The 25,877-nt window shown below is 39.4% G+C and overlaps 1 protein-coding gene across 2 annotated transcripts; it reads right to left on the bottom strand.

Moving 5' to 3' along the window:
• Positions 1-172: 172 nt before the first annotated feature.
• LOC137619743 (succinate-semialdehyde dehydrogenase, mitochondrial-like) lies at positions 173-23,231 on the bottom strand. Of its 2 annotated transcripts, none has more exons than XM_068350045.1 (10): positions 22,960-23,231; positions 17,938-18,102; positions 16,630-16,760; positions 7,478-7,648; positions 6,808-6,924; positions 5,962-6,105; positions 5,191-5,334; positions 4,122-4,280; positions 2,049-2,271; positions 173-402 (listed from the first exon to the last, which is right to left on the bottom strand). In XM_068350045.1, exons 2-10 carry the CDS (start codon positions 18,083-18,085, stop codon positions 200-202), a joined length of 1,440 nt encoding a protein of 479 aa, XP_068206146.1. In that variant the 5' UTR covers positions 18,086-18,102; positions 22,960-23,231; the 3' UTR covers positions 173-199. The 2 variants fall into 2 exon arrangements, with proteins under 2 accessions (XP_068206146.1, XP_068206147.1); XM_068350046.1 differs by having other exon boundaries at positions 17,938-18,097.
• Positions 23,232-25,877: the final 2,646 nt, after the last annotated feature.

The raw sequence follows: 25,877 nt of genomic DNA, 5'->3' as shown, positions 1-25,877 counted from the left end.
TAAAATGAATACATTACGGTATAGGAAGTTTCAAAGAGGCTACCCCAGAGGTAAAATGAATACATTACTGTATAGGAAGTTTCCAATAGTCTACCACAAACTGTCTAGGTAAAAAGATTATAGTACATTTCCAACAAGCTATCACAACCCTTCTAGGTAAAATGAATATATCTTTACTTTTAGATTCCTTTTATTGATATTATACACCAAAGCATAAAAGTTTCAGGTGAGAGAAGTCATCCAGGCCATGTTTAGATCCTTCTTTACCGAGTCCCGAATGCTTCACGCCTCCAAAGGGTGCTTCGCACGTCGATACCATAGGCTCGTTTATTCCCACCATTCCTACTTCCATGGCCTCGGCCACTCTCCAAACTTGGCTGAGGTTATTTGAATAGAAGTAACCTGTTTGGATATACAATGGAAAATCATAACACTATGATACACTAGCTTTTGTGTACTAACATGCTTTTGAGGCGATTTTTAAACTCTCACAAAAATGCATTCAGTCTTTTATCACATTGAAAATCTATGAGCTTTATCTCATTGAAAAGGTAGGAAGTCTTTTATCTCATTGAAAAGGTATGGAGTCTTTTATCTCATTGAAAATGCATGAGGTCTTTTAAGTCATTGAAAATGCATGAGGTCTTTTAAGTCATTGAAAATTTATGAAATCTTTATCTCATTGAAAAGGTATGGAGTCTTTTAACTCATTGAAAATGTATGAAGTCTTTTATCTCTGAAAATTTATTCAGTCTTTTACCTCATTGAATATTTATGAAGTCTTTTATCTAATTAGAAATGTATGAAGTATTTTATCTCACTGAAAACTTATTCAGTCTTTTTCCTCATTGAAAATTTATGAAGTTTTATCTCATTGAAAGTTTATAAAACCTTTTTTTCTCATTGAAAATGTATGAAGTCTTATCTCATTGCAAATGTATGATGACTCATCTAACAGAAAATGTATGAAGTCTTTCATATTGTTGATTATCAAAATACTTATGCAAATGAATTGATAAGTTCCACAAATACTCAATGATTTTTAAAATCCTTTGCAATTGTCGTAAGTCTTATTACAGTATTACAAAATAATTCTGGAGATATCAACAATTACAAAATTGATGATAAAATACATGATTGATGAATACTAGCCATTAACTAGAGCTATCTTTTAAAATGATTTTGGTTTTCATAATTATAACCAAGGAATAAATAATTATCGAAAATATAATCTGGAAGGAACGTAGAGAGTAGAGGTCCCCTTTTTTGTTTTGGTTTCATTTGTTGATGTTGGCTACCCCCCAAAATTGGGGGAAGTGCCTTGGTATATGTATGTATGTATAATCTATTTCAACGCTTACAACCAAGGTATTTTCTATATTCCTTGACACATATCTTTGCAACAAGACATAAGCTTCAATTATCTTATTTTGGATAAAGTGTGGTGGAGGATCTTACTGGAATTAGTATGGACCGGCAGGGTCCACTTGCCTTAGTTGTTGTTGTTGTTGGGGTATTAAAGCCAACACTTGTTGTTGGCTTAGTTACATAAGCACTGTGCAAAACAAGGAACTGGTTATCCTTTGATGAATTTAGTCAATGAATCCTATTTGGATTTAGTCAAGTGTTGAATTGAGTTGAAAAAAGGGATTTTGACGAAGGAAAAATCTATTTCTGGGCGAGAGACCAGTGCCGCCCATAGCAGTTTTTACCTTAGAAATGATGTTAAAGGAGCATTTCACTGGGCGGCACGGGTCGGAGCCCAGAAATATAATTAGAATTTCAATAAAATTTAGGTTGAATTTTATAACCAGTATGTTGCAGCAAGGTACAGTATTATATGGGATAAACTTAATTAGTAATACCCCAACTCGTGATGAAAATAAATTACAAAAAAGAATACTATAGTTATTTCACAAAAACAAATACTATAGTTATTTTACACAAACGAATACTATAGTTATTTTATCAATCATCATCCCAACTCACAAAGTGACCCCCATCCAAAATGGAAGTAAATAGAATGATTGTCCTAAAAGGAGACTAACCTGCCAATCCTCTCTGTGACATGTTCGCTAGTTTAATAGCTTCCTCTTCGGTACTAAACTTTAGGATAGTAGCTACTGGACCGAATATTTCTTCTTTCGAAATAGGCATTTCTGGTGTGACTTCAGTCAATATCGTTGGAGTGTAATATAGGCCACCTGGAGATGACCCTCCACAAACTAACTTGGCGCCTGAGGCTACAGCTCCTTTTACTAAGTTAACGAGCTGCAATAAATAGGATGAAGTATATGTGTTACTAGAAATATACATTACAGAAATTCCTTAACTTACAAACATTTGACTTGCAACCATTCACAGATACAAACACAAATCCAACTGAAAATAACAATGATAAGATAAAGGCTGGGAGCACACTAGCGACTCTGTGGCGCCACAAAGCCACAGCATCGTGTGGCGCCACAAAGCCACAGCATCGTGTGGCGCCACAATGCCACAGCATCGTGTGGCGCCACAAAGCCACAGCATCACGTGGCGGGGATGTGGTCTCCCATAGGTTTCCATTGTTTTCAAGTTCTGCCGCGCAAACTAGCGACTGTGGCAAGCGACTGTGGCTCTCTGTCGCTCATCCTCGCCACAGGCGTGGCGTGGCTTTGTGGCGCCACAGGGTCGCTAGTGCGCTCCCGGCCAAATAAATACAGTAATAAAACAATATTATATAATTCAATACATAAAGCAAAATGACATTGTAATAATCTGATATCTATTTCATATGAAACCTGACTATTTGTATACTTTTGTCACTGGAAATCATAGGCATTGGATTCAGGTTTGGCCTACCCTAAGCCAAAACTTATCAAAATTGGACTTACGAACAATTCGACTTACAAAAACTTCTTGGAACCAATAAGGATTTAAGTTGAGGTCCCTCTGTATTAAATAGTTATCATGTTTATTAACCTGAGATTGTATATCCACAAAACAAAATGGAACTTGAATAATTTCTTCCACATAACTTTTAATGCTTATCGTTAATGAAGTATGGGATTCAGCATTATGAAGCTTCATCTGTGGTGGATAACGGGGAAGGGTGGGCTGTGGCACCCTAGCAGTACCAGCTGAACTCGGTTGAGTCCCTTGTCAGGCTGGGAGGAACGTAGAGAGTAGAGGTCCCCTTTTTGTTTTGTTTCATTTGTTGATGTCGGCTAGCCCCCCCAAAATTGGAGGAAGTGCCTTGGTATATGTATGTATTATTTTAAATGTTTTTTTTATACAAGATGTTTGAAACCATCATATTCCAGATCCTGAATCATTACTTTCTATCTTGCTGGGTTCATTAACTTCCAATGAACTACCAAAGAATATTCAGTAGGACTTATAATTAATGTTATAGTGCATGGAATATATCCATTACTTGTAAAAGTTTATTTTGGATGAGACACCCAGTTAAATAAGCATTTTGTAGTAAAATTCTTGACGTGTACCACAGAATATAATCAAGCAAATTATATATAATTCTAACATACAGAGGTAAGTACATTATGTATCTGCTACCATAACTAGAGGGGCACTCAGTAGAGTGCAGACCTCTGCCATTGCAGCTTATTTCTTGACCTTTTGCTCAACTTTGACCTTGACCTTTAACCTCAACATGTATTAATTGGTATGGATTTTCATACAATCAAATATGAACCAAGTTTGAAGTCTCTGTCACAACGATGTCCAAACTTATGACTGATTACGTGAATTGGACATTTTGTTTGATAGTGACCTTTGACCTTCCAAAATTTAATCCTTTCCAAATTTTTACATTAAAGTTAATCCCTGCAAGTTTCATCACTCTATGATTAAAATTATGGTCAGGAAGCTGCTCACAAACATACACAAACAGGTGGTAAAACATAACCTCCTTCCAACTTCGTTGACGGAGGTAAAAAGTAAGAGTTTACATGCGTACTTTTCCTCGAAGAAACACTATGAGTAAAGTACAACACAAAACAATACCACATTTAAACTACTGTTCACATATTGCAAAGATCCCAAGAGATGTATTGATTATAAGTTGCTTATTTTTATTTACTAACAGAAAAAAATTGTAAAAACAAAAATACTCCTACCCTGTCATGCTGTCGTTTGTTGATGATAGGGCCCTGGGTCACCCCTTGCTCGAGGCCACTGCCCATCTTTAGCTCCTTTTCCATAGCCAGAGAAAAACGTTTGACAAACTCATCGTGAATTGACTCGTGAATGAAAATGCGATTGGCTGTTACGCATGTCTGTAAAAGCAGAAAATACTATTCATTATACTGTGTACTAGGTTTATTGCACTTACAAAAACATGTTGTAATTTAAATTCTTGTACTGTAGTGGACAGTTATTGTACATATATTGTAAACAGTATTCTTTAACATGAAGTTTCTTTTTAAAACTAACCACAATCACATCCACTGAATTATTTTTATTATAACAAGTCAAGCTACAACACTAGTTGCACAATCAGGATGATATAAGTCTAAGGGCTCCAACATGGAAATATTGCCCAGTAAAGCATTGGAAAAACAGCCCAATGAAGAAAGGAATTAAATAAAACTACATGAGAAGTAGTGAATAATTAACATCAAATATTTTAAGATCAGTAACGTTAAAATAGATATCATATACAAACTATGTCGGCATGTTCAAAATAAAATCATTTTCTGTAAGTTTGAACTTCTAAAAAAATGATAATTAGAGTTGATGGCTCACTAATGCCTATTCAGGTGATGTCCCTTCAAGTCTACTGTATAATAAAAGTCAGGTCTTGAGATTTCACTCAAGACCTTGACTGAAACTTTATAAATGCTTTGTGAAGCATCTGTTTCCATTATATATCATGGCTTATATTATAATAATAATAATAATGATAATAATAATAATAATGATAATAATAATAATAATAATAATAATAATAATAATAATAATAATAATAATACAGTAATAATAATTACCAAGGTACAGTACAGCAAACTCTGTAACATCCCTGCACCCAACATCGTAAACCTTGAAAATTATTCAACTTAAAAAGCCGTTAATTTGCCTTTCTCTTTTGAACAGATACAATGCTAGCTATCTAATTGATTAAAAAAGAAAGGTAAAGTTTCCCTAATTTGCATATTCTACAGTACAGTGAGTTTCATATTCACTTGCCTGTCCAGTGTTTCGGAACTTCGATGCCATAGCTCCCTGTACGGCAGCGTCTAAATCGGCCGAGGGGAACACTATGAATGGGGCATCACCACCAAGCTCAAGGGATAGCTTCTTGACAGTTTGTCCACACTGGGAGTAAATCCACTGCATACAAAATGGTTTCCATTAGTCATTGAGCTTTTTTTTATAGAATCTACTACACTAAAATTAGGAGATTTAGCATAAATATTCAAGAGAACTTTGATACCTGAAAAGCAGACATTATATGTTGATATTTTGGAGAAAGACATCCAAAATATTGATGTATACTATGATACAACTATTAATGATAATGCACACACTATAGTCCATTTCTTTTAGTGATGCAGATTTGCACCGACTCGCAGCGGTGCCCTTTTAGCTCGGAAAAGTTTCCTGATCGCTGATTGGTTGGACGAGATAATTCTAACCCATCAGCGATCAGGAAACTTTTCCAAGCTAAAAGGGCACCGCCGCGAGTCGGTGCAAATATGCATCGCTAAAAGAAATGGACTATAGTCTAACAATTGGTATTTCTTTATAGTATGGCAGTCCTTCAGTATTTTTCCAAGAATTTTAGGAAAACAGTTTTCAAATCATTGAAAAATTAATTTTGTCATAGGTAAAATATATTTTTGGGTGAGATAGCCATGTCGTCCTGATGGAGCAGAAATCTCCCAAGTAGAAAGCTGCCTTTGAGGAACTTCCGTCAGGACGACATGGCTCGAGCCCATAAATAATTGAATGGCTTACCTGTCCGACTGCTGTGGATCCTGTAAAGGAAAGAGCTCTGACTTTAGGCGAATGGCAGAGAATACGTCCAACCTCTTCTACTCGAGTTCGAGAACACGGGATCACATTCACGACACCAGACGGGATGCCAGCATCTTGACATATCTATGTATAAAGACAGATTTGGATAGAGAAACAGTACAATACAGCGCGCTGTATATTACATTACAAGAAATCTCTTATTATTATCATTATTACTAGCAGTACCAGCTGAACTCGGTTGAGTCCCTTGTTAGGCTGGGAGGAACGTAGAGAGTAGAGGTCCCCTTTTTGTTTTTGTTTCTTTGTTGATGTCGGCTACCCCCCAAAATTGGGGGAAGTGCCTTGGTATATGTATGTATGTACTAGCTAAGCTACAACCTCAGTTGGAAAAGTAAGATGCTCTTAGCCCAAGGGATCCAACAGGGAAAAATAGCTCCGTGATTAAAGAAAATAAGGAAATAAACCATATGAAAAGTAATAAACAATTAAAATAAAATATTTTGAGAGCAATAACAACATTAAAAGATCTTTCAAATATAAACTATTAAAAGAGACTTATGTCTGCCTGAACATAAAAAAAATTGCTGCAAGTTTGAACTTTTGAAGTTCTACCGATTTAACTACCCGATTAGGAAGATCATTCCCCACCTTGGTCACAGCTGGAATAAAACTTCTAGAATACCGTGTAGTATTGAGCCTCATGATGGAGAAGGCCTGACTATAGATAAATATTCCATTAGTTCCCAGATAATAATTATACTAGACATGCTTCTGGATAATATTTACACATTTACATGGATGTTCACTAAAGATATCAATATTTACCTTTGCAAAAATCAACGCCGTTAGAGGAGTGTCCTCGGCTGGTTTAAGGACGCACGTACACCCAGCTGCCAGCGCAGCGGCCACCTTACGTGCAACCATACCGATAGGAAAGTTCCACTGAGGAAAGAAAAATTAATTTAAGAAGCAAGTGATTTTCATATGATACAAATTTATAATCGAAAGATAAAAGCAACATTGAACATTAGTGATAGTGTAGACACAAAATTCTTGTTTTCTAGTGTACGTGACTTATCAAAAATGACGTCTAAATATTTAAAAATGCACACACACAGATTCAACAATTCCCACATCCTCTCCCTTTCCTCTCGGGTTATCCCCTCTCACCAAGGTATGACTACTCTCTCTTCCCACTACCCAAGAGACAGGGAGAGAACTAGTAGTTATAAGTCTAGCAATGTTGCTAAGCGTGATCATAAAGAAATATATATATATAATTTAAATTTATATATAGCCCGGAATTTGTCCTTCATTATATATGAGATTGATTGATTTTGAAGTTTTCTGGCATCCTTACATCTAAGATCATTGACAAAGATATAAAGGGGAGATTTTCTTTAGTGAAATACAGTACTACAGTAACTACATACTAATGGAGTTTTATCTCCTTTTATCTTAAGAGAAATGTGTAGATTTCATCCTGTCTACTTACAGGAGTGATAAGTGCAGCCACTCCCGCTGGCTGACGAATTGTAATGAAGCGTTTGGATGGCACAGGACTCGGCACCGTTTCGCCATACTGGCGTTTTCCCTCCTCGGCAAACCATTCGAAAAAGGAAGCGGCAAATCCTACCTCCCCGAGAGCCTCGGTTTTAGGCTTGCCCTGCAATACAGAAATATTCTAGCATAAGTGGAAAAGACAGCATAACTATACTTCCCTATACTGTAAAGTAAATAGAATAAAAAAGGGATTTTGATGAAGGATAAATCTATTTCAGGGCGAGGGACCTGTGTCGCCCAGCGAAATGCTCCTTAAAGCACCATTTCTAAGGCATAAATACTGCTAAATATACCAGAGAAAAAAGTTGCATGGAATGCTAGGAATGTACCCAGCTCGCTCACCCTTATAGGGTGTCGGTATAATAACTTGGGCGTGTGAAACCACTACCAGAGGTCCCTTACCAATTAGACTTCTCCCTCCTTAACATCCCCCGTTACTACGAGGTGTCGTTCTCTACAGCTACTGCCCCCCCCCCCCCTCCACCACTACCACTACCCTTCCTTCTCCCATCATTCCTACTAGCACCCCAAGCTTGGGCCAGCCTAGGGTGAGGAAAAAAGAGGGAGGGTTCACTGGGCGGCACAGGTCCCTCGCCCAGAAATAGATTTTTGCTTCGTCAAAATCCCTTTTCTGGGCTCAACCTGTGTCGCTCCATGAAATAGTAACAGAGAAAAAAAATCCTATTGATAAAGATGCAATTTCATCCTTTTTGTATTGATGGAACTTACTTTGCTGTTCAATGCTATCAATGAATAATAATAATAATAATAATAATAATGATGATAACAATAATAACAATAATAATGATGATAATGTTCATCATTCAAGCAAATATAAGAGCAACGATAAAACAAAATAAACCAAATATACTATATGACGTCACTGGCGTGGGTTGGTTAGTAGTAGTACGAGGTTGAACGGCGCCTCGCTGTTCGGGGATTTTGACAGGAGACATCTAAATGGTGCGAGGCCTCTGGTTGTGATTTATCGCGCCCCAGTATTATATCGACACCTTCTACAGGTGAGCGAGCTGGGTTCAACCTGGCATTCCCATGCAATTTTTTCTCTGGTAATATATAGCAGTTATATACCTTAGAAATGGTGCTAAAGAAGCATTTCACTGGCCGACACGGGTCGGAGCCCAGAAATGATGATAACAATAATAATAACAATAATAATGATGATAATGGTCATCATTCAAGCAAATATAAGAGCAACGATAAAACAAAATAAACCAAATATACTATAAACTACAGTAGCCAAGCCATCAAAAATGAGGTCCAAAGGATTACGTACGCACTCGAATACACATTGAAGTCTTTCCAATCCCTCCCTTTTCTACAACCCGTTAAGAATGACAAATTTTATATTTGATTACAAAGATCTAAAGTGTAAATATAATTTTGAAGCACATTAACAAATTTTCTTCCCAATTCATTTTTTATGCATGAAAGTAAGTTCCAAACTAAACCCTTTCAGTGTATCGTATTGTACTTCCAGATTTAGTTGTCAATTCTAAGTAATTTTATCATGTTATTCCTTTTTTCATAATTTGCTTTTATATATCACTGGTACAAAAATCTTATTCACTTAAAAATGTTATTTTCATTAGTAAAATAAATTTTTGAATATACTTACCCGATAATCATGTAGCTGTCAACTCTGTTGCCCGACAGAATTCTATGGAGGGATACGCCAGCTATCACAATACTAGAAGGGGGTGTTCTTACCAGCGCCACCTGTGGCCAGGTACTCAAGTACTTCTTGTTGACACCTCCTCAATTATTCCTCGGTCCCACTGGTTCTCTATGGGGAGGAAGGGAGGGTCAATTAAATCATGATTATCGGGTAAGTATATTCAAAAATTTATTTTACTAATGAAAATAACATTTTTCAATATTAAACTTACCCGATAATCATGTAGCTGATTCACACCCAGGGGGGTGGGTGAAAACCAGTGTACAAGATTAAAGGATAGCTAAGTATCCCATATTTCATATAACAGTTATCTCAAATAACAATGAAATAATAAGTACCTGGTAAGGAAGTCGAATTGAACCGTTACTCTGTCTCTTTTTTAAGTTCGTCTTCCTTACTGAGCGCAGCGTTCCTCTTGGAGGCTGAATCAACCCAAAGGTGCTAAAGTATACAGGGCTGCAACCCATACTAAAGGACCTCATCACAACCTCTAACCTCGGCGCTTATCAAGAAAGAATTGACCACCCGCCAAATCAACAAGGATGTGGAAGGCTTCTTAGCCGACCGAACAACCCATAAAAAGTATTCAAGAGAAAGGTTAAAAAGTTATGGAATTATGGGAATGTAGTGGCTGAGCCCTCGCCTACTACTGCATTCGTTGCTACGAATGGACCCAGGGTGTAGCAGTACTCGTAAAGAGACTGGACATCTTTGAGATAGAATGATGCGAACACTGACTTGCTTCTCCAATAGGTTGCATCCATAACACTCTGCAGAGAACGGTTCTGTTTGAAGGCCACTGAAGTAGCCACAGCTCTCACTTCATGTGTCCTTACCTTCAGCAAAGCAAGGTCTTCTTCCTTCAGATGAGAATTTGCTTCTCTAATCAGAAGCCTGATGTAGTAAGAAACTGAGTTCTTAGACATTGGTAGAGAAGGCTTCTTGATAGCACACCATAAGGCTTCTGATTGTCCTCGTAATGGTTTTGACCTTCTTAGATAGTACTTAAGAGCTCTAACAGGGCAAAGTACTCTCTCTAGTTCGTTCCCCACCATGTTGGACAGGCTTGGGATCTCGAACGACTAGGGCAAGGACGGGAAGGAAGCTCGTTTTAGCCAAAAAAAAACCGAGCCGCAAGGAACATGTAGCCGTTTCAGATGTGAAACCTATGTTCCTGCTGAAGCCGTGGATCTCACTTACTCTTTTACCTGTTGCTAAGCACACGAGGAAAAGAGTTTCTAATGTGAGGTCCTTAAAAGAGGCTGATTGGAACGGTTCAAATCCTGATGACATTAGGAACCTTAGGACCACGTCTAGATTCCAGCCTGGAGTGGACAACCGACGTTCCTTTGAGGTCTCAAAAGACCTAAGGAGGTCCTGTAGATCTTTGTTGGAGGAAAGATCCAAGCCTCTGTGGTGGAAAACCGCTGCCAACATACTTCTGTAACCCTTGATCGTAGGAGCTGATAGGGATTTTACGTTCCTTAGATGTAACAGGAAGTCAGCTATCTGGGTTACAGTGGTACTGGTTGAGGAAAACTGCATTGGCCTTGCACCAGCTTCGGAAGACTTCCCATTAAGACTGAAAGACTCTGAGAGTGGATGTCGTCCTTGCTCTGGCAATCGTTCTGGCTGCCTCCTTCGAAAAGCCTCTAGTTCTTGAGAGACTTTCGATAGTCTGAAGGCAATCAGACGAAGAGCGTGGAGGTTTGGGTGTACCTTCTTTACGTGAGGTTGACGCAGAAGGTCCACTCTAGGAGGAAGAGTCCTGGGAACGTCGACCAGCCATTGCAGTACCTCGGTGAACCCTTCTCTCGCGGGTCAGAGGGGAGCAACCAACGTCAACCGTGTCCCTTAGTGAGAGGCGAACTTCTGAAGTACCCTGTTGACAATCTTGAACGGCTGGAATGCATACAGGTTGAGATGGGACCAATCCAGCAGAAAGGCATCCACGCGAACTGCTGCTGGGTCTGGAATCGGAGAACAATACAAGAGGAGCTTCTTGGTCATCGAGGTAGCGAATAGAACTATGGTTGGCTGACCCCACAGGGCCCAAAGTCTGCTGCAAACATTCTTGTGAAGGGTCCACTCTGTGGGGAAGACCTGACCCTTACGGCCGAGGCGATCTGCCATGACATTCATATCGCCCTGAATGAGCCTCGTTACCAGCGTGAGCTTTCGATCTTTGACCAAATGAGGAGGTCCCTTGCGATCTTGAACAACTTCCTCGAATGAGTCCCTCTCTGCTTGGAGATGTAAGCCAAGGCTGTGGTGTAGTCGGAGTTCACCTCCACCACCTTGTTAAGCAGGAGGGACTTGAAGTTTATCAAGGCCAGATGAACTGCCAACACTCCTTGCAATAGATGTGAAGTGTCCTTTGCTCCTGATTCCATGTTCCCGAGCATTCCTGTCCGTCCAGTGTCACACCCCAGCCCGTGTCCGATGCGTCCGAGAAGAGACGGTGGTCGGGGGTCTGAACAGCCAAAGGTAGACCTTCCTTGAGAAGAATGCTGTTCTTCCACCACGTTAGAGTAGACCTCATCTCTTCGGAAACAGGAACTGAGCCCGTCTCTAGCGTCATGTCCTTTATCCAGTGAGCAGCTAGATGATACTGAAGGGGGCGGAGGTGGAGTCTCCCTAACTCGATGAACAGGGCCAGCGATGAAAGTGTCCCTGTTAGACTCATCCCCTGCCTGACTAAGCATCGGTTCCTTCTCAGCATGCTCTGGATGCATTCTAGGGCTTGGAAGATCCTTGGGGCCGACGGACAAGTCCGAAAAGCTCGACTCTGAAGATCCATACCCAAGGAAACAATGGTCTGGGATGGAACGAGCTGAGACTCCTCAAAATTGACCAGGAGGCCCAGTCCCTTGGTCAGATCCATAGTCCATTTGAAAATCTCCAGACAGCGACGACTTGTGGGAGCTCTTAAAAGCCAGTCGTCTGACGGAGCCGGACACAAGATCATGATCTTGCTGCACAGTCTGTAAACTGACAATCATGGGCAAGCGAGGAAGTACAGTGACAACCCGAATCTGTCTAGACTATCTGGGTCGTACAGACAACTCCTTAACGGGTTGCTGAGGTTGCCGCACTGCGTCACAACAAGTCCCTTCTGTTGGTTGTTGAACGTCTTCCCCGTGACACATTGACTCCGTAAACAAAAAATCCTCTAACAAGGACTAAGCTTGGACTGCATGTCATGCAACACAGCTCAAGGTCAATGGGAGCAGGTGTGGTAACAGACGGGATTAGCGGCTGAAGTGGAACCATTACCTTCCCTGTAAGCATGTTATGCTTAAATAAAAGTCCATAAGAGGTTATGCAGCTAAAGGCTCCCTCCAAATGACAGAGTCCTCAAGGGAATATCAGAAGGAGGGAGAAAAGAACTTTCTCATCTACAGGGACCTTATCCTAGAAAAGCTAAGTTCTCTGAGTGAGGGTTCACTGGTGCAAAAGCAGCAGACTAGAAGGCAACGTTATGAAACTGCTTGACAGTCTAGTGAGTTGGCAACAACCCAAGATATGTTGAGAAGCATGCGGTAAGGTATGCAGAGCATGATGAATGCAGAGTATGCTGTATGCAGAGCATGCTGTATGTAGAGCATGTTGTATGCAGAGCATGCTGAATGCAGAGCATGCTGTATGCAGAGCATGTTGTATGCAGAGCATGCTGAATGCAGAGCATGCTGAATGCAGAGCATGCTGAATGCTGAGCATGTAGTAAGCAGAGCCTGCTGTAAGCAGAGCCTGCTGTAAGGAAAGCAGAGCGTGTGCATGGCGTTTAACATTTCTCAGAAATTCCATGACCAGTGCTAGAGTGCTTTATGCATGCTTGCATGGGGTTTAAAAATCAACATAATGTTTACCTTACATTCATAACTCATGATTCATATTTTTGCCATGGTTTGAAAATGGAGGTAAGGTATGCTGAACAGCAGAGTCAGAACGAGCTGGAACAACAACAGTGGAAGGTGCAGAAAGTTCCTGTTCCTGTGGTATGAGTGGAGCGTGAAGAGACCGAGGTTGCGCAGAACAAGGTAAAGTTCCCGCAAGCAGAGGTGTCTGAGGCGCAGGAACAGGGTGCACGGGTTGAGCTCGGTGCAGCAGCTGAGGAGACTGACTCACAGGTGGAAGAGGTTGTACCTCCACCGAGAGTTGCACCACCGGTGGAGCAGCCAGGGGAGGAGGAGGAAGAGTGGAGTAATCCTCCTGATCCCAAACCGAAGGTTGCCTTAAAGAAGGCTGAGGCTGAACAACACTGGGAACAGCGAACACAGAAAGAGGTTCAACATCGTACGCCTGGCAGATGGTGCTGCGACTGGGTGCAGCGAGTGCAGGCGGGTTGAGCACAGGCTGAACGGGTGCAGGGGAGGTGCAACACTCTCAGCCCGACACTCACGCAACAGGTCCGAAAGCTGTGCTTGCATGGACTGTAGTAGAGTCCACAACATCGTACGCCTGGCAGATGGTGCTGCGACTGGGTGCAGCGAGTGCAGGCGGGTGCAGCACAGGCTGAACGGGTGCAGCCGGTTGGTGCACCACCGGTGCAGGCGGGTGCAGCACAGGCTGAACGGGTGCAGGCGGTTGGTGCACCACCGGTGCAACACTCTCAGCACGACACTCACGCATCAGGTCCGAAAGCTGTGCTTGCATGGACTGTAGTAGAGTCCACAACATCGTACGCCTGGCAGGTGGTACTGTGATCAGGCGGAGCGAGCATAGGCGGGGGGAGTGTAGGCGCACTCTCAGCCCGACAAACTGATGACTGAGGAGAGTCAGAGCTAACCCAATGACTGCATCCGGGTTGTTGAACTTTACTTCGTACGTCTGGCATAGGTCTGGACTTTACGTTTAAGAGGTCTTGAGACCTGAGACCAGCGTTACTCTGCCTTTATTTTCTCCTCTAAATCTCTTCTGCAGACGAGCAAAATAAGGGCTCAATCGTCTGCGGGTGGGAGTGACGGTCTCAGTAAGACACGCCCACAACCACCGAGGATACTTCTGTGCGCCGATCAAGGCCTGCCGAACCCTTGTGCCCTTCGACATTGCTTCTCCCCTGGGCTTGGGAGCTTGCAAGAGGTCCCGGACTGGGAGGACGACTGGCGCGCACAAAAGTACCCTCACGCATAACACTGACATACTTTGCGCTAATCACTTATCACTTTGATTTCTGTTTGCACTTATTTCACTGAACTCGAAACTTTAAGTGGTTTGTACCTGAAACACGCAATTCTATCCTTCTCAAAAGTTAGTAATTGCGAAAACAGAATTACAATGTAACAGAAAATCTAATGAAAGAAAATTCAGTGGCTGGAAAGAGACTAAACACTAGATCACTCTAGAAACGTTTAGTTTCTTCCCCTAAAGAGACTAGGGATAAGAGCAAAACGATAACGACGTTACTCGTACGCCTGGCAGGCTTGAGGGAAACGTTTATCCTCTTTCTCCCTCCGTCTCTATCTCTCTCTCTCTCTCTCTCTTGACTTAGAACCTGAGAGAAGAGCCCAATCATATATATCGTTAAAACATATTATTGTTAAAGGAAAAAACTGAAATATTTCCCAAAAAGAAAAGTTCCTTATTAGGATCAAAACCATTAAGTTAAGAAAGAATGAACAAAACGCTAGACACGGTTACTCTTACTGCAATGTGAAACCGTGAACATTCTTTCTCTATCGTAACGATAGAGTGCAAGTTGAAACGTTCTGAACGTCAACAACTGCCGAGACAAACAAAACGTTAGTTCAACTTTGAAAAAGTACGAGACTATCAAAGAAATTCTTTCAAAGACCTTAAAATAGCATAATATGTTAACCGGTAAAACCGAAATGACGGGCTCACGATAATTAACTTCGGAACCAAGAAAAGACCGCCTACTATTAGGAAGGTCGAATATAAACAAATATAAAAATTAATTTTAATAAGTTTATAATAAAAGGAAGTTAATCGAAGAGGCCTATAAGAGGCGGAGAGATATAAAATAAATCTATAACTTTTGTTAAGCAAAATTAAGAAAGAGAGTCTATACTCCCTTAGACACCAACACTTCCGTCTAAGGGAAGGGTCGGCCATTGAAAGGTGAACGAGAGTTCATACTCTCTTCGCCACCAAAATTAATCAAATTAATTCCAAAAGCTAACTAAGCTAAAATAGAAGTTTCCAGTAAAGCGACAGCCGAAATCAAAGAGAAATACTTCACCAAAGTCGTGAAAATACTCCAAGAACATAAGCGTATCCCAGAACGTCTTGTCAGAAGCACGACAGAGGAATAATTGAGGAGGTGTCAACAAGAAGTACTTGAGTACCTGGCCACAGGTGGCGCTGGTAAGAACACCCCCTTCTAGTATTGTGATAGCTGGCGTATCCCTCCATAGAATTCTGTCGGGCAACAGAGTTGACAGCTACATGATTATCGGGTAAGTTTAATATTGAAAATTTATTATTATTATCATTATTTGCCAAAAAGCAGGATGCTATAAGCCCAGGGGCCCCAACAGGGAAAATAGCCCAGTGAGGAAATGAAACAAGGAAAATAAAATAATCTAAGAACAGTAACAACATTAAAATAAATATTTCCTATATAAACTATAAAAACTTCAACAAAACAAGAGGAAGAGAAATTAGATAGAATAGAGTGCCCGAATGTACCCTCAAGCAAGAGAACTCTAACTCAAGACAGTGGAAGACCATGGTACAGAGGCTATGGCACTACCCAAGACTAGAGAACAATGGTTTGATTTTGGAGTGTCCTTCTCCTAGACGAGCTGCTTACCATAGCTAAAGATTCTCTTCTATATTATAACTGTACTACAATTCCACTCAAAAATCAAGTTCAAAAAAGCAAAAAATCTATATCAACATACAAAACATGGAATTAATTATACATTATTCATTCACATACAGTACAAGACTGTATAAAATAAAGTACTGTATAATAAATGGTGTAGGAACGAACATACCAAAAAGGGATTTTGACAAAGGAAAAATCTATTTCTGGGGAGATACCTGTGACGCCCGGTGAAAAGAGTCCTTCTTTACACTTTTCTGATATAAATACTTCCAAATATACCAGAGAAATTTAAAGTATGGAATGCAGAGGTTACTACCCTCGCGCGAGCACCTCGTGGGTGTCGTGTATACAACAAGGGCGTGTGAAAACCACTATTCACAGGCTGTCTTCCATTTAGATAATCCCTTCATCAATGGGGAGGGCCGTGACAGGCCCTAGAGAACACAGTTGGACTACCCCACCGACACCTACCACGCGCGCCCTCCAGGATATCCTTCTGTTTAGGACTTGCCCGCTAAGTCGATAAGTGTTTTGCTCAGTGTTTTTCGCAAGTGATTGTCGTTAATTCAACATGACTGACGCTGCTACTTACATTTTCTCTCGTAAGCGTCGTTGCAATGAAGTCTTTACTTTGCAACAAATGGTCCCGGATGGCCAGAAGATATGTTGCACGTTCCTTGGGGGTCTTCAGCTTCCATGTTTCCAGAGCTTTTTCTGCGGCATCTGTAATGAAGATGATTGCCAATTCATATTTTCATAAGGCCATAATTTGAGAACTGGGTGCTTAACAATAAGAATAAAAAAAAGGGATTTTGACGGAGGAAAAATCTATTTCTGGGAAGAGACCTGTGATGCCCGGTGAAAGAAGTCCTTCTTTACACTTTTCTAATATAAATCTTCCAAATATACTAGAGAAAGATAAAAGCATGGAATGCAGAAGTTACTACCCTCGCGCGATCACCTTGTGGGTGTCGTGTATATAACAGGGGCGTGTGAAAACCACTATTCATAGGCTGTCTTCCATTTAGATAATCCCTTCATCAAAGGGGAGGGCCGTGACAGGCCCTAGAGAACACAGTTGGACTACCCCACCGACACCTACCACGCGCGCCCTCCAGGTCATCCTTCTGTTTTGGACTTGCCCTGTGCTCAAAATGAACTATAAATACTTGAAATGAACTATAAAAGTACTGTACTTGATATGAACTATAAAAATACTATACTTGAAATGAACTATAAAAGTACTGTACTTGAAATGAATTATAACAACTACTGTACTAAAAATGAACCACAAGTACTGAAATATACATCAAAATAAAAACTGATAAGCTGTTCCATCTATCTCCAACTTGCCACAGTAAGTTAACCCTTTTACACCCAAAGGATGTACTGGTACGTTTAACAAAACCCATCACTTTACCCCCATGGACGTACCGGTACGTCCTTGCAAAAAACTGCTATTTATATTTTTTTTTGCATATTTTTGATAATTTTTTCAGAAACTTCAGGCATTTTCCAAGAGAATGAGACCAACCTGACCTCTCTATGATGAAAATTAAGGCTGTTAGAGCAATTTAAATAAATTATACTGCAAAATGTGCTTGAAAAAAAAAAATAACCCCTGGGGGTAAAGGGTTGGAAAGTTCCAAATAGCCTGGGGGTAAAAGGGTTAAAGTATTCTACTTCAAAATGACCTCAGACTGAATATTAAAAATAAGTGATTTGTAACTTCACAGACAGCACAGCAAAATATCGCTTTTCACTTTGGATCTTGTTTGTAATTGAAGACCTCCATTTAAAATAAGACTTGTATAACTTGAAAGTTAAAGAGCACAAATAAAAACCTCTTTATCAAGTTCACTGAAAAATAAGCTAATTTCCAATTAACACTAAATCTCACCTATAGCTTTCTCAACATCGTTTGCAACACAATCGGCCACTTGACATATGGGATGACCTGTAGCAGGATCCAAAACATCAAATACGCCGCCCCCTCCGTTGGTCCAAGAACCATTAATGAAAGCCTTGGTCAGCAAGTTTTCAGACATCTTTGTGCAGATCTGTTCTGAGGATATAAAAGGAAAGTAATATGATTGTACATTACTTTAGAAAAAGCTGCCTACATAATTTGATAAAGAATTTTGCTTACTAATTGTTTAAAATCATATACATCAGTGAAAAGTATGAAGGGAATGTTTGGGCAAATGCTTCGTGAAAACAAAGTGTGGATGGTGAATGTGAATCAAAGAAACGAATCTTATGTGTAACATATATATTGAAATCGTGAGAAAACTGGCAATACACACAATTGGTAAGAGAGTTAATTTACTTGAAAAGATGGATATTATTATTATTATTATTATTATTATTATTATTATTATTGCTTGCTTAACTACAACCCTAGTTGGAAAACCAATATGCTCTAAGTCCAAGGGCTGCAACAGGGAAAATAGCCCAGCGAGGAAAAGAAATAAGGAAATAATTAAGCTACAAGAGACGTAATGAACAATTAAAATAAAATATTTCAAAAACATTAAAACAAATCTTCCACATATCAATTATACTGTAAAAACTTCAAAATAACAAGAGGAAGAAAAATATATAGAATAGTGCCACCGAGTGCACCCTCAAGCAAGAGAACTCTACCCCAAGACAGTGGAAGACCATGGTACGGAGGGTATGGTACTACCCAAGACTAGAGAATGTTTTGAGATGATTTGACCATATAATGAGACATGGGGCTTGGATTATTAATTAATGACGTAAGGATCACTAGAGTAAAGGAGGCATTGGAGGAGAATGGCTCCTGTAGGTGTAGGAAGCAATTATTGTTAAAACTTAACTGCATTTGAGACTCATCTAAGATTCATCAGTTAAAGGTTGAATAGGCAGTGCATCATGTGTTGTTATTCTTTTGAGCCACCCCTTGTTGAGGTTAACAGCTTAATATAGGATTATTGTACAGTACATACACATACATATACCAAGGCACTTCCCCCAATTTTGGGGGGTAGCCGACATCAACAAATGAAACAAAACAAAAAAGGGGACCTCTACTCTCTACGTTCCTCCCAGCCTGACAAGGGACTCAACCGAGTTCAGCTGGTGCTGCTAGGGTGCCACAGCCCACCCTCCCCCGTTATCCACCACAGATGAAGCTTCATAATGCTGAACCCCCTACTGCTGCTACCTCCGCGGTCATCTAAGGCACCGGAGGAAGCAGCAGTAATACATATATATGTATAGTATGTATTTGTATCTATGTATTCACATAATTTAACATCTAATAATATATAGAAGATCCTCAATTTATAAACTTAATAAGTTCCAAGAAGCTGTTTTGTAAGTTGAATTCATCAACGCTTTGGCCTAGGTTAAGCCCAATCTGGACCCCATGCCTATGATTACCTTTCCTCACTGGGCTATTTTTCCCTATTGGAGCCCTTGGGCTTATAGCATCTTGCTTTTCCAACTGGGATTGTAGCTCGGCTAATAATAATAATAATACTGTAATAATAATAATAATACAAAAGTCAATAAATGGTTGGGTTTCATATGAAATAATTATCTGGTTATTAAATGATACATTGTTTTATTACATTGTTTCTTTATGTTATCTTTGTTATTTTCCATTGAATTTGTGTTTGTATCTCCGTTTGTTTGTAATTTGGGGACCTTCTGTATGCAATAAATAATAATTAATATGATTTATTACGCAAATATAATAAACAAAGCATCTTTATTTCCCATTCAGTCTTATCTGCTCCATTATGATTTTCTTAAAAAAAGGGTATCAGAGCATGAGTGATGCCCTGTTTACTGATAAACAAGATAAGATAACAATGAGAAAAGATAAAATCTGATGCGACAGAATGACAATTATTGAGGCGACCCTCTTCTTTAGGTTTTTCTGCATCTGGAAAATGAATGGTAGGTCATACTAAGATGTTAATCAGTCAATTAGAATAATAAATGGCAGAGCCAAGATTAATTATCTTCATGTGAGCTCAAAAGTAGCTTATGAGGCATTCCTCAGTGCTAAACACTCCCAAAAAATTAGCTGTTTCATTCATAAACAGAAGGTATTCAAAAGCGAGTTAAACCCCTATAAAATAATTCATCATACACATACATACATATACCAAGGCACTTCCCCCAATTTTGGGGGGTAGCCGACATCAACAATGAAACAAAACAAAAAAGGGGACCTATTATCTCTACGTTCCTCCAGCCTGACAAGGGACTCAACCGAGTTCAGCTGGTACTGCTAGGGTGCCACAGCCCACCCTCCCACATTATCCACCACAGATGAAGCTTTATAATGCTGAATCCCCTACTGCTGCTACCTCCGCGGTCATCTAAGGCATCGGAGGCAGCAGCAGGGCCTACCGGAACTGCGTCACAATCGCTCGCCATTCATTCCTATTTCTAGCACGCTCTCTTGCCTCTCTCACATCTATCCTCCTATCACCCAGAGCTTTCTTCAGACACATACATACATATATACTGTACATGTATGTATGTATATTCTGGTACTTCATTTTTATTTTGTAAAATGCACAAAAAAAAGTCATGACGTATCTTGCCTTTTGTCCGTCCGTTTCCGAGACAAGAAACAGTTTTATTCATTGTTTGTATACATTCATCTTATCAGCTGAAGGTTGCTGGCAAAGGGTCTTCCTTCATGATATACAATTTTAAATGATTGTTTGTTCCACGAATAAGAATCAAGCTTTTCATAAAAAAGTATCTCTCGTGTAATGGACGAACCTGGACTTTTTTCATCTAAAACTGGTCTTAAAATTTTGACCTTTACACGGTAATATACGTTATGTATATATAACCCATTCTGAGTTAGGATACCTTAACGTGGTGAAAGGGTTTGCGTATCGCCACGATTGGCAGGGCTGTACTAGTCAGGGCCACCAATATTAAGTTGGTTTGTTATAAGCGATCAAACAAAAATCTCCCACCATCACCAATCCACACTGGCCAGTGTGGTGATGAAATGGCCAAACCCCAGACATGGAATGACATGTGTGAGGCCTTTGTCCTGCAGTGGACTAGAAACGGCTGCATTTGTTGTTGTTATTGATATACACACACTAACACAGTGGTACCTCGGGATAAAAAAATAATCAATATCAAAAGCATTTTAAACACGAAATCAATTTTCCTCAAAAGAATGATTGCAAATAGCATTAATGTATTTGGTCCTCTACCCAAGGATGCCATAATTATGCACTAAACACAAAGTTGACAGTTTTGAATGAGGGTATGGCAAATGGGATACCAAAACAAGAAACTTATAATTAATAGAATAAATGAAGATGCAATTTACTTTACTGATAATACAGGAAAATGGCTGGCTTCTGTGGAAAGTGAAGTGCCGAGAAAAAAATGATAGTGTTGGGAGACTGACCTTCATACTTCAACTTGTATAACGAGTTATAAATTTAACGTTTCATTGAATAAGATAACATTCCCTGATAACAGTTGACAACACATACACTCAAGTAATATAAATAGACACAGGTGAGTTTTGGGAATAAAGATAAGAGAGCAGTAGATCTTGTTATCGTGCTGAATCACGTGAACAAAGATGAACAGATGGTGAATCTCTTGAAGGGTACAGTAAATTAAAAAAAATTTCCTTCGTTATTGTATAAACCAGTACAGGATTGAGGTATTATAAATAGAACCAGGTTAGTTCTTCGAATAGAGATAAGAAAGCTGAATCACGTGAACAAAGATAAACCAACAATGAACCTCTTGAGAGACACTGTAAATTTAGAGTGCAGCATTAAACTTCTTCCTTCATTACTGAACAAACAGGGTGCAAGATTGATTTCTATGTTACTGCTGCAAACACTTGAACAGATGCACCAATAGCACAAGAACCATTTGAAAATGAAGCTGCATTTTTCACTCATCATTGCCGTTATTACAAGCTGCAACTTTTCAGAAAAAGCTCCAGAGCTCCAATAAGTAAATGTCTAAAAAAAAAACCACACAAGAGGGGCACTCAGTGAGCCGAGACCTCTGCTGTGGCAGCTTATTTCTCAACCTTTTGCTCGACCTTGACCCTGACCTTTGACCTTAACATGTATTAATTGGCATGGATTTTCATACACTCAAATATGAACCAAGTTTGAAGTTTCTGTGACAACGATGTCCAAACTTACGGCTGATTATGTGAATAGGACATTTTGCTTGACCGTGACCTTGACCTTCCAAATTTAATAACTTCCCACTTTTTTTTTTTTTTTTTTTTTTTTTTTGGCCAGGAAGCTGTTAACAACGGGACACACAAATTACAGACACAAACAGGGGCAAAAACATAACCTCCTTCCAACTTCGTTGGCAGAGATAAAAACTCTACCTACAAAAAAATTTAAAAAACTGCTCTTCCAACATTTTGCAACAATCAATTATTAGATTTTCCCTTTTACTAAAGCCTATGAGAAATTGCAACTTTTATTCTTCTTATATTGTACCATCCTTTTTCACTTGAAAATGTTAAAAAATACTTTTAGTATCGTGTAGAATTGTTCATCACTTCCTAACTCCTTTGACATATTTATATTTACTCATTTCAATAAAAACTAACTCTTCAAGTAACATTATCTCACTCACATTCTTATCTATAACACATCACTTTAGCTTCTGTGTTCCCTACTCTATCAACTTTACTTTTGATTATATTCACATTCATCTTTATTTTTTAGAGATACACTCAATCTCTTCCACAAGCCTGAAATTAAAAGAGAGAGAGAGAGAGAGAGAGAGAGAGAGAGAGAGAGAGAGAGAGAGAGAGAGAGAGAGAGAGAGAGAGAGAGAGAGAGAGAGAGAGAGAGAGCTTAACTTTCAATATTAATGCAGACTAAAAACTTCCTACTAATGTAAATATAACATACTGTACCTCCAGAGGAAATATCACCAAGAGACGGAAGAGTGCGAGATAACAAGAACAAATCGAGACCTTGTAGTTCAAGTTCTGCTTCCCTGTGAGGAGTCTGGACTCGCACTGAGATGCCTTATCACAATCTTAGCAGCTGATGATAAGCAATGCTGTTATCTTGTTAGCATGAAGTTGCAAAGATGATGATGCTGCCAACTCATCATGACTTCATTGTTTTAATTTCCAGCATCCATTTCTCTGTTCTCCTTGATACCAATGTCTCATTGTGGTCAGGTTAACTAGTAACCAGGTCAGTTTGTAACCAGGTTCACTTGTAAAGTCAGTCAGTTTGCATCCTGGTTCAACTGTAACCGGAGTCTACTTGTACCTGAAAGAATTCATGATTAGTATGGTTGCATTAAATAGACGCTGAATAGTATTATCATTATTATTATTTGCTAAGCTACAACCCTAGTTGGATAAGCAGGATGCTATAAGCCTAGGGGCTACAACAGGGAAAAGAGCCCAGTGAAGAAAGGAAATAAGGAAAAATAAAATATTCTAAGAGTATTAATATTAAAATAAATATTTCCTCTATAAGCTATAAAAACTTTAACAAAACAAGAGGAAGAGATATAAGATAATATAGTGTACCCTCACGCATGAGAACTGTAACACTGTTAAGAGTTTCAGGTAATATTTCGGTAAAGTCCCACCCGGCGCCATCACTACTTGCCAGTACATAGGAGCTTGATGTTTTTCTTTTTTCGCAAGCGAAGCGAGCACATGGCTTAGCAAAAACCATTAGATTTCAGAAATATTTCAATAGAGTCTAATGTTTTTTGCTCCGCAGTGCCCTCGCGAAAAAAAAACATCAAACTCTACGTACTGGAGCTGGGTGGGACTCTACCGAAATATTACCGATTACCTTTTCTTACACGAGCAGCAAGCTTGGTGACCCAACAATCTGCAAACATACCCAGCGTTCGAGTATTCTAACGTTTAAAGGTTAAAAGATATTGGGTTTCGGCTGCAGGATCATCTGAAGAGACGCATGAGCCTTTGTAGTTCATTAGGAAGGAAAGGAATAAAACATTTTACGAGCAAACACAAGAACACCACCTAACCTAACCTAGGAGCCATATCCTTACTTACTCAGCTACCTGGGGTTCTACACCCCACTATGATAACCCCCTTATTCTACCATATTGTTAGCTTTTCCTGTCCCAGCGAACTACATTCACCCGGTGTGACGGTCTGAACGATCGCCTGGTCTCAGAATTCTCCTTGATAATCTACGCATGAGCGATCATAACCGTTTGCCAGTGCATACGAGGTTGATATTTTATTTTCCTGTAATGTTAGCGTGCGCAGCTCAACATTACCGCTTGCCAGTACATACGAGCTCGATGTTTTATTTTCATGCGAGCGAAGCGAGCTAATGGCGGAAAAGAACCATTATACAATGTCAAGGAGAATTCTGAGACCGGTGGATCGTTCAGACCGTCACACTGGTTCTAACACAGGCCAACAACTTGAATAAAAGCATATTGGTAACGTCTCTGCCTGGCGTTTGCCAAAAGGGGATTCGAGTCCCGCTCAGACTCGTTAGTGCCATAAGTGTCTGCAACCATACCATCCTTGTGAGCTAAGGTTGGGGGGTTTGGGGGAGCATATAAGTCTACCTGTTGAGTCATCAGCAGCCATTGCTTGGCCCTCCTTGGTCCTAGCTTGGGTGGAGAGGAGGCTTGGGGGCTGATCATATATGGTCAGTCTCTAGGGCATTGTCCTGCTTGTTAGGGCAATGTCATTGTCCCTTGCCTCTGTCATTCATGAGCGACCTTTAAAACTCATGTGAACTCATAAGAACGTATTTATAATAAATAAGTTAAACAAGTAGAAGTATATACATATACCATACGAGTATGTTTAAAATTCCAGTTCTTCAGCTATACTTTGCAGTAGACTTCTAGTTACCAAATACTTCGAAGGGGATTTAAAGGAATTCCTTTAAAGGCCAATGCAGAGGCGATTCCAACAGCAGCCTTCGAAATCAAACTCACCAATTATAAAAACTGACAGAAGTTAACTTAAGTTAACTTAAATGATGTAAGTGAACGGGAAAAAACCTAGGTTCCAGGAATCCAGGTTCCTCGTTGCTCTCTCCAAAACACTACTGATTTTGGGCACACTACTAGAAGACTAATCATTATTATTATTATTATTATTATTATTATTATTATTATTATTATTATTATTATTATTAAATGCTAAGCTAAAACCATAGTTGGAAAAGAAGGATGCTATAAGCCCAGGGGCCCCAACAGGGAAAATAACCCATTAAGGAAAGGAAACAAGGACATATTAATTATTTTAAGAACAGTAGCGATATTAAAATAAATATTTCCTATATAAATTATAAAAAGCTTTAACAAAACAAGAGGAAAAGAAAGGAGATAGAATAGTGTGCCCGATTGTACCCTCAAGCAAGAGAACTCTAACCCAAGACAGAGTATGTTTTGTATAAAGGCAGAGAATAGGCTACTACTAAGCATATATATAGCTGTATTGAGTTAAGAAAAAATTGAAATAATAACATAGAAATAGGGAATTTTAAAACACAAACTAAAGAGGTTGCCAGGTATATTAGAAAGGCCCTAGAATTTAGAAGTAAAAGCATGCAATTTATGCTGTCTGTGTAGGATTAACTAATAAAAATTGTAAGTTTTGTATAAAGGCAGAGAATAGGCTACTACTGAGCATATATTTAGCTGTATTGAGTTAAGAAAAATTAGAAATAATAACATAGAAATAGGGAGTTTAAAAATACAAAATAAAGAGGTTGTCTGGTATATTAGAAATGCCCTAGAATTTTCTGTATAAAGGCAGAGAATAGGCTACTACTAAGCATATATTTAGCTGTATTGAGTAAAGAAAAA

This window comes from Palaemon carinicauda, chromosome 26 (genome assembly GCF_036898095.1).
Source record: "Palaemon carinicauda isolate YSFRI2023 chromosome 26, ASM3689809v2, whole genome shotgun sequence".
Classification (NCBI taxonomy): domain Eukaryota; kingdom Metazoa; phylum Arthropoda; class Malacostraca; order Decapoda; family Palaemonidae; genus Palaemon; species Palaemon carinicauda.
Note: the sequence above shows the minus strand (reverse complement) of the source record. Positions and strands in the feature narration are given on the sequence as shown.

Bases quoted from the DNA above. Each gene is read 5' to 3' on its own strand.
- LOC137619743 (XM_068350045.1), bottom strand. From the start codon at position 18,085: ATGTCTGAAAACTTGCTGACCAAGGCTTTCATTAATGGTTCTTGGACC. The intron at 16,761-17,937 runs GTGAGATTTAGT...TCTTCATTACAG, and splicing joins CGATGTTGAGAAAGCTATAG to ATGCCGCAGAAAAAGCTCTG. The intron at 403-2,048 runs GTTAGTCTCCTT...ATATCCAAACAG, and splicing joins GTCACAGAGAGGATTGGCAG to GTTACTTCTATTCAAATAAC.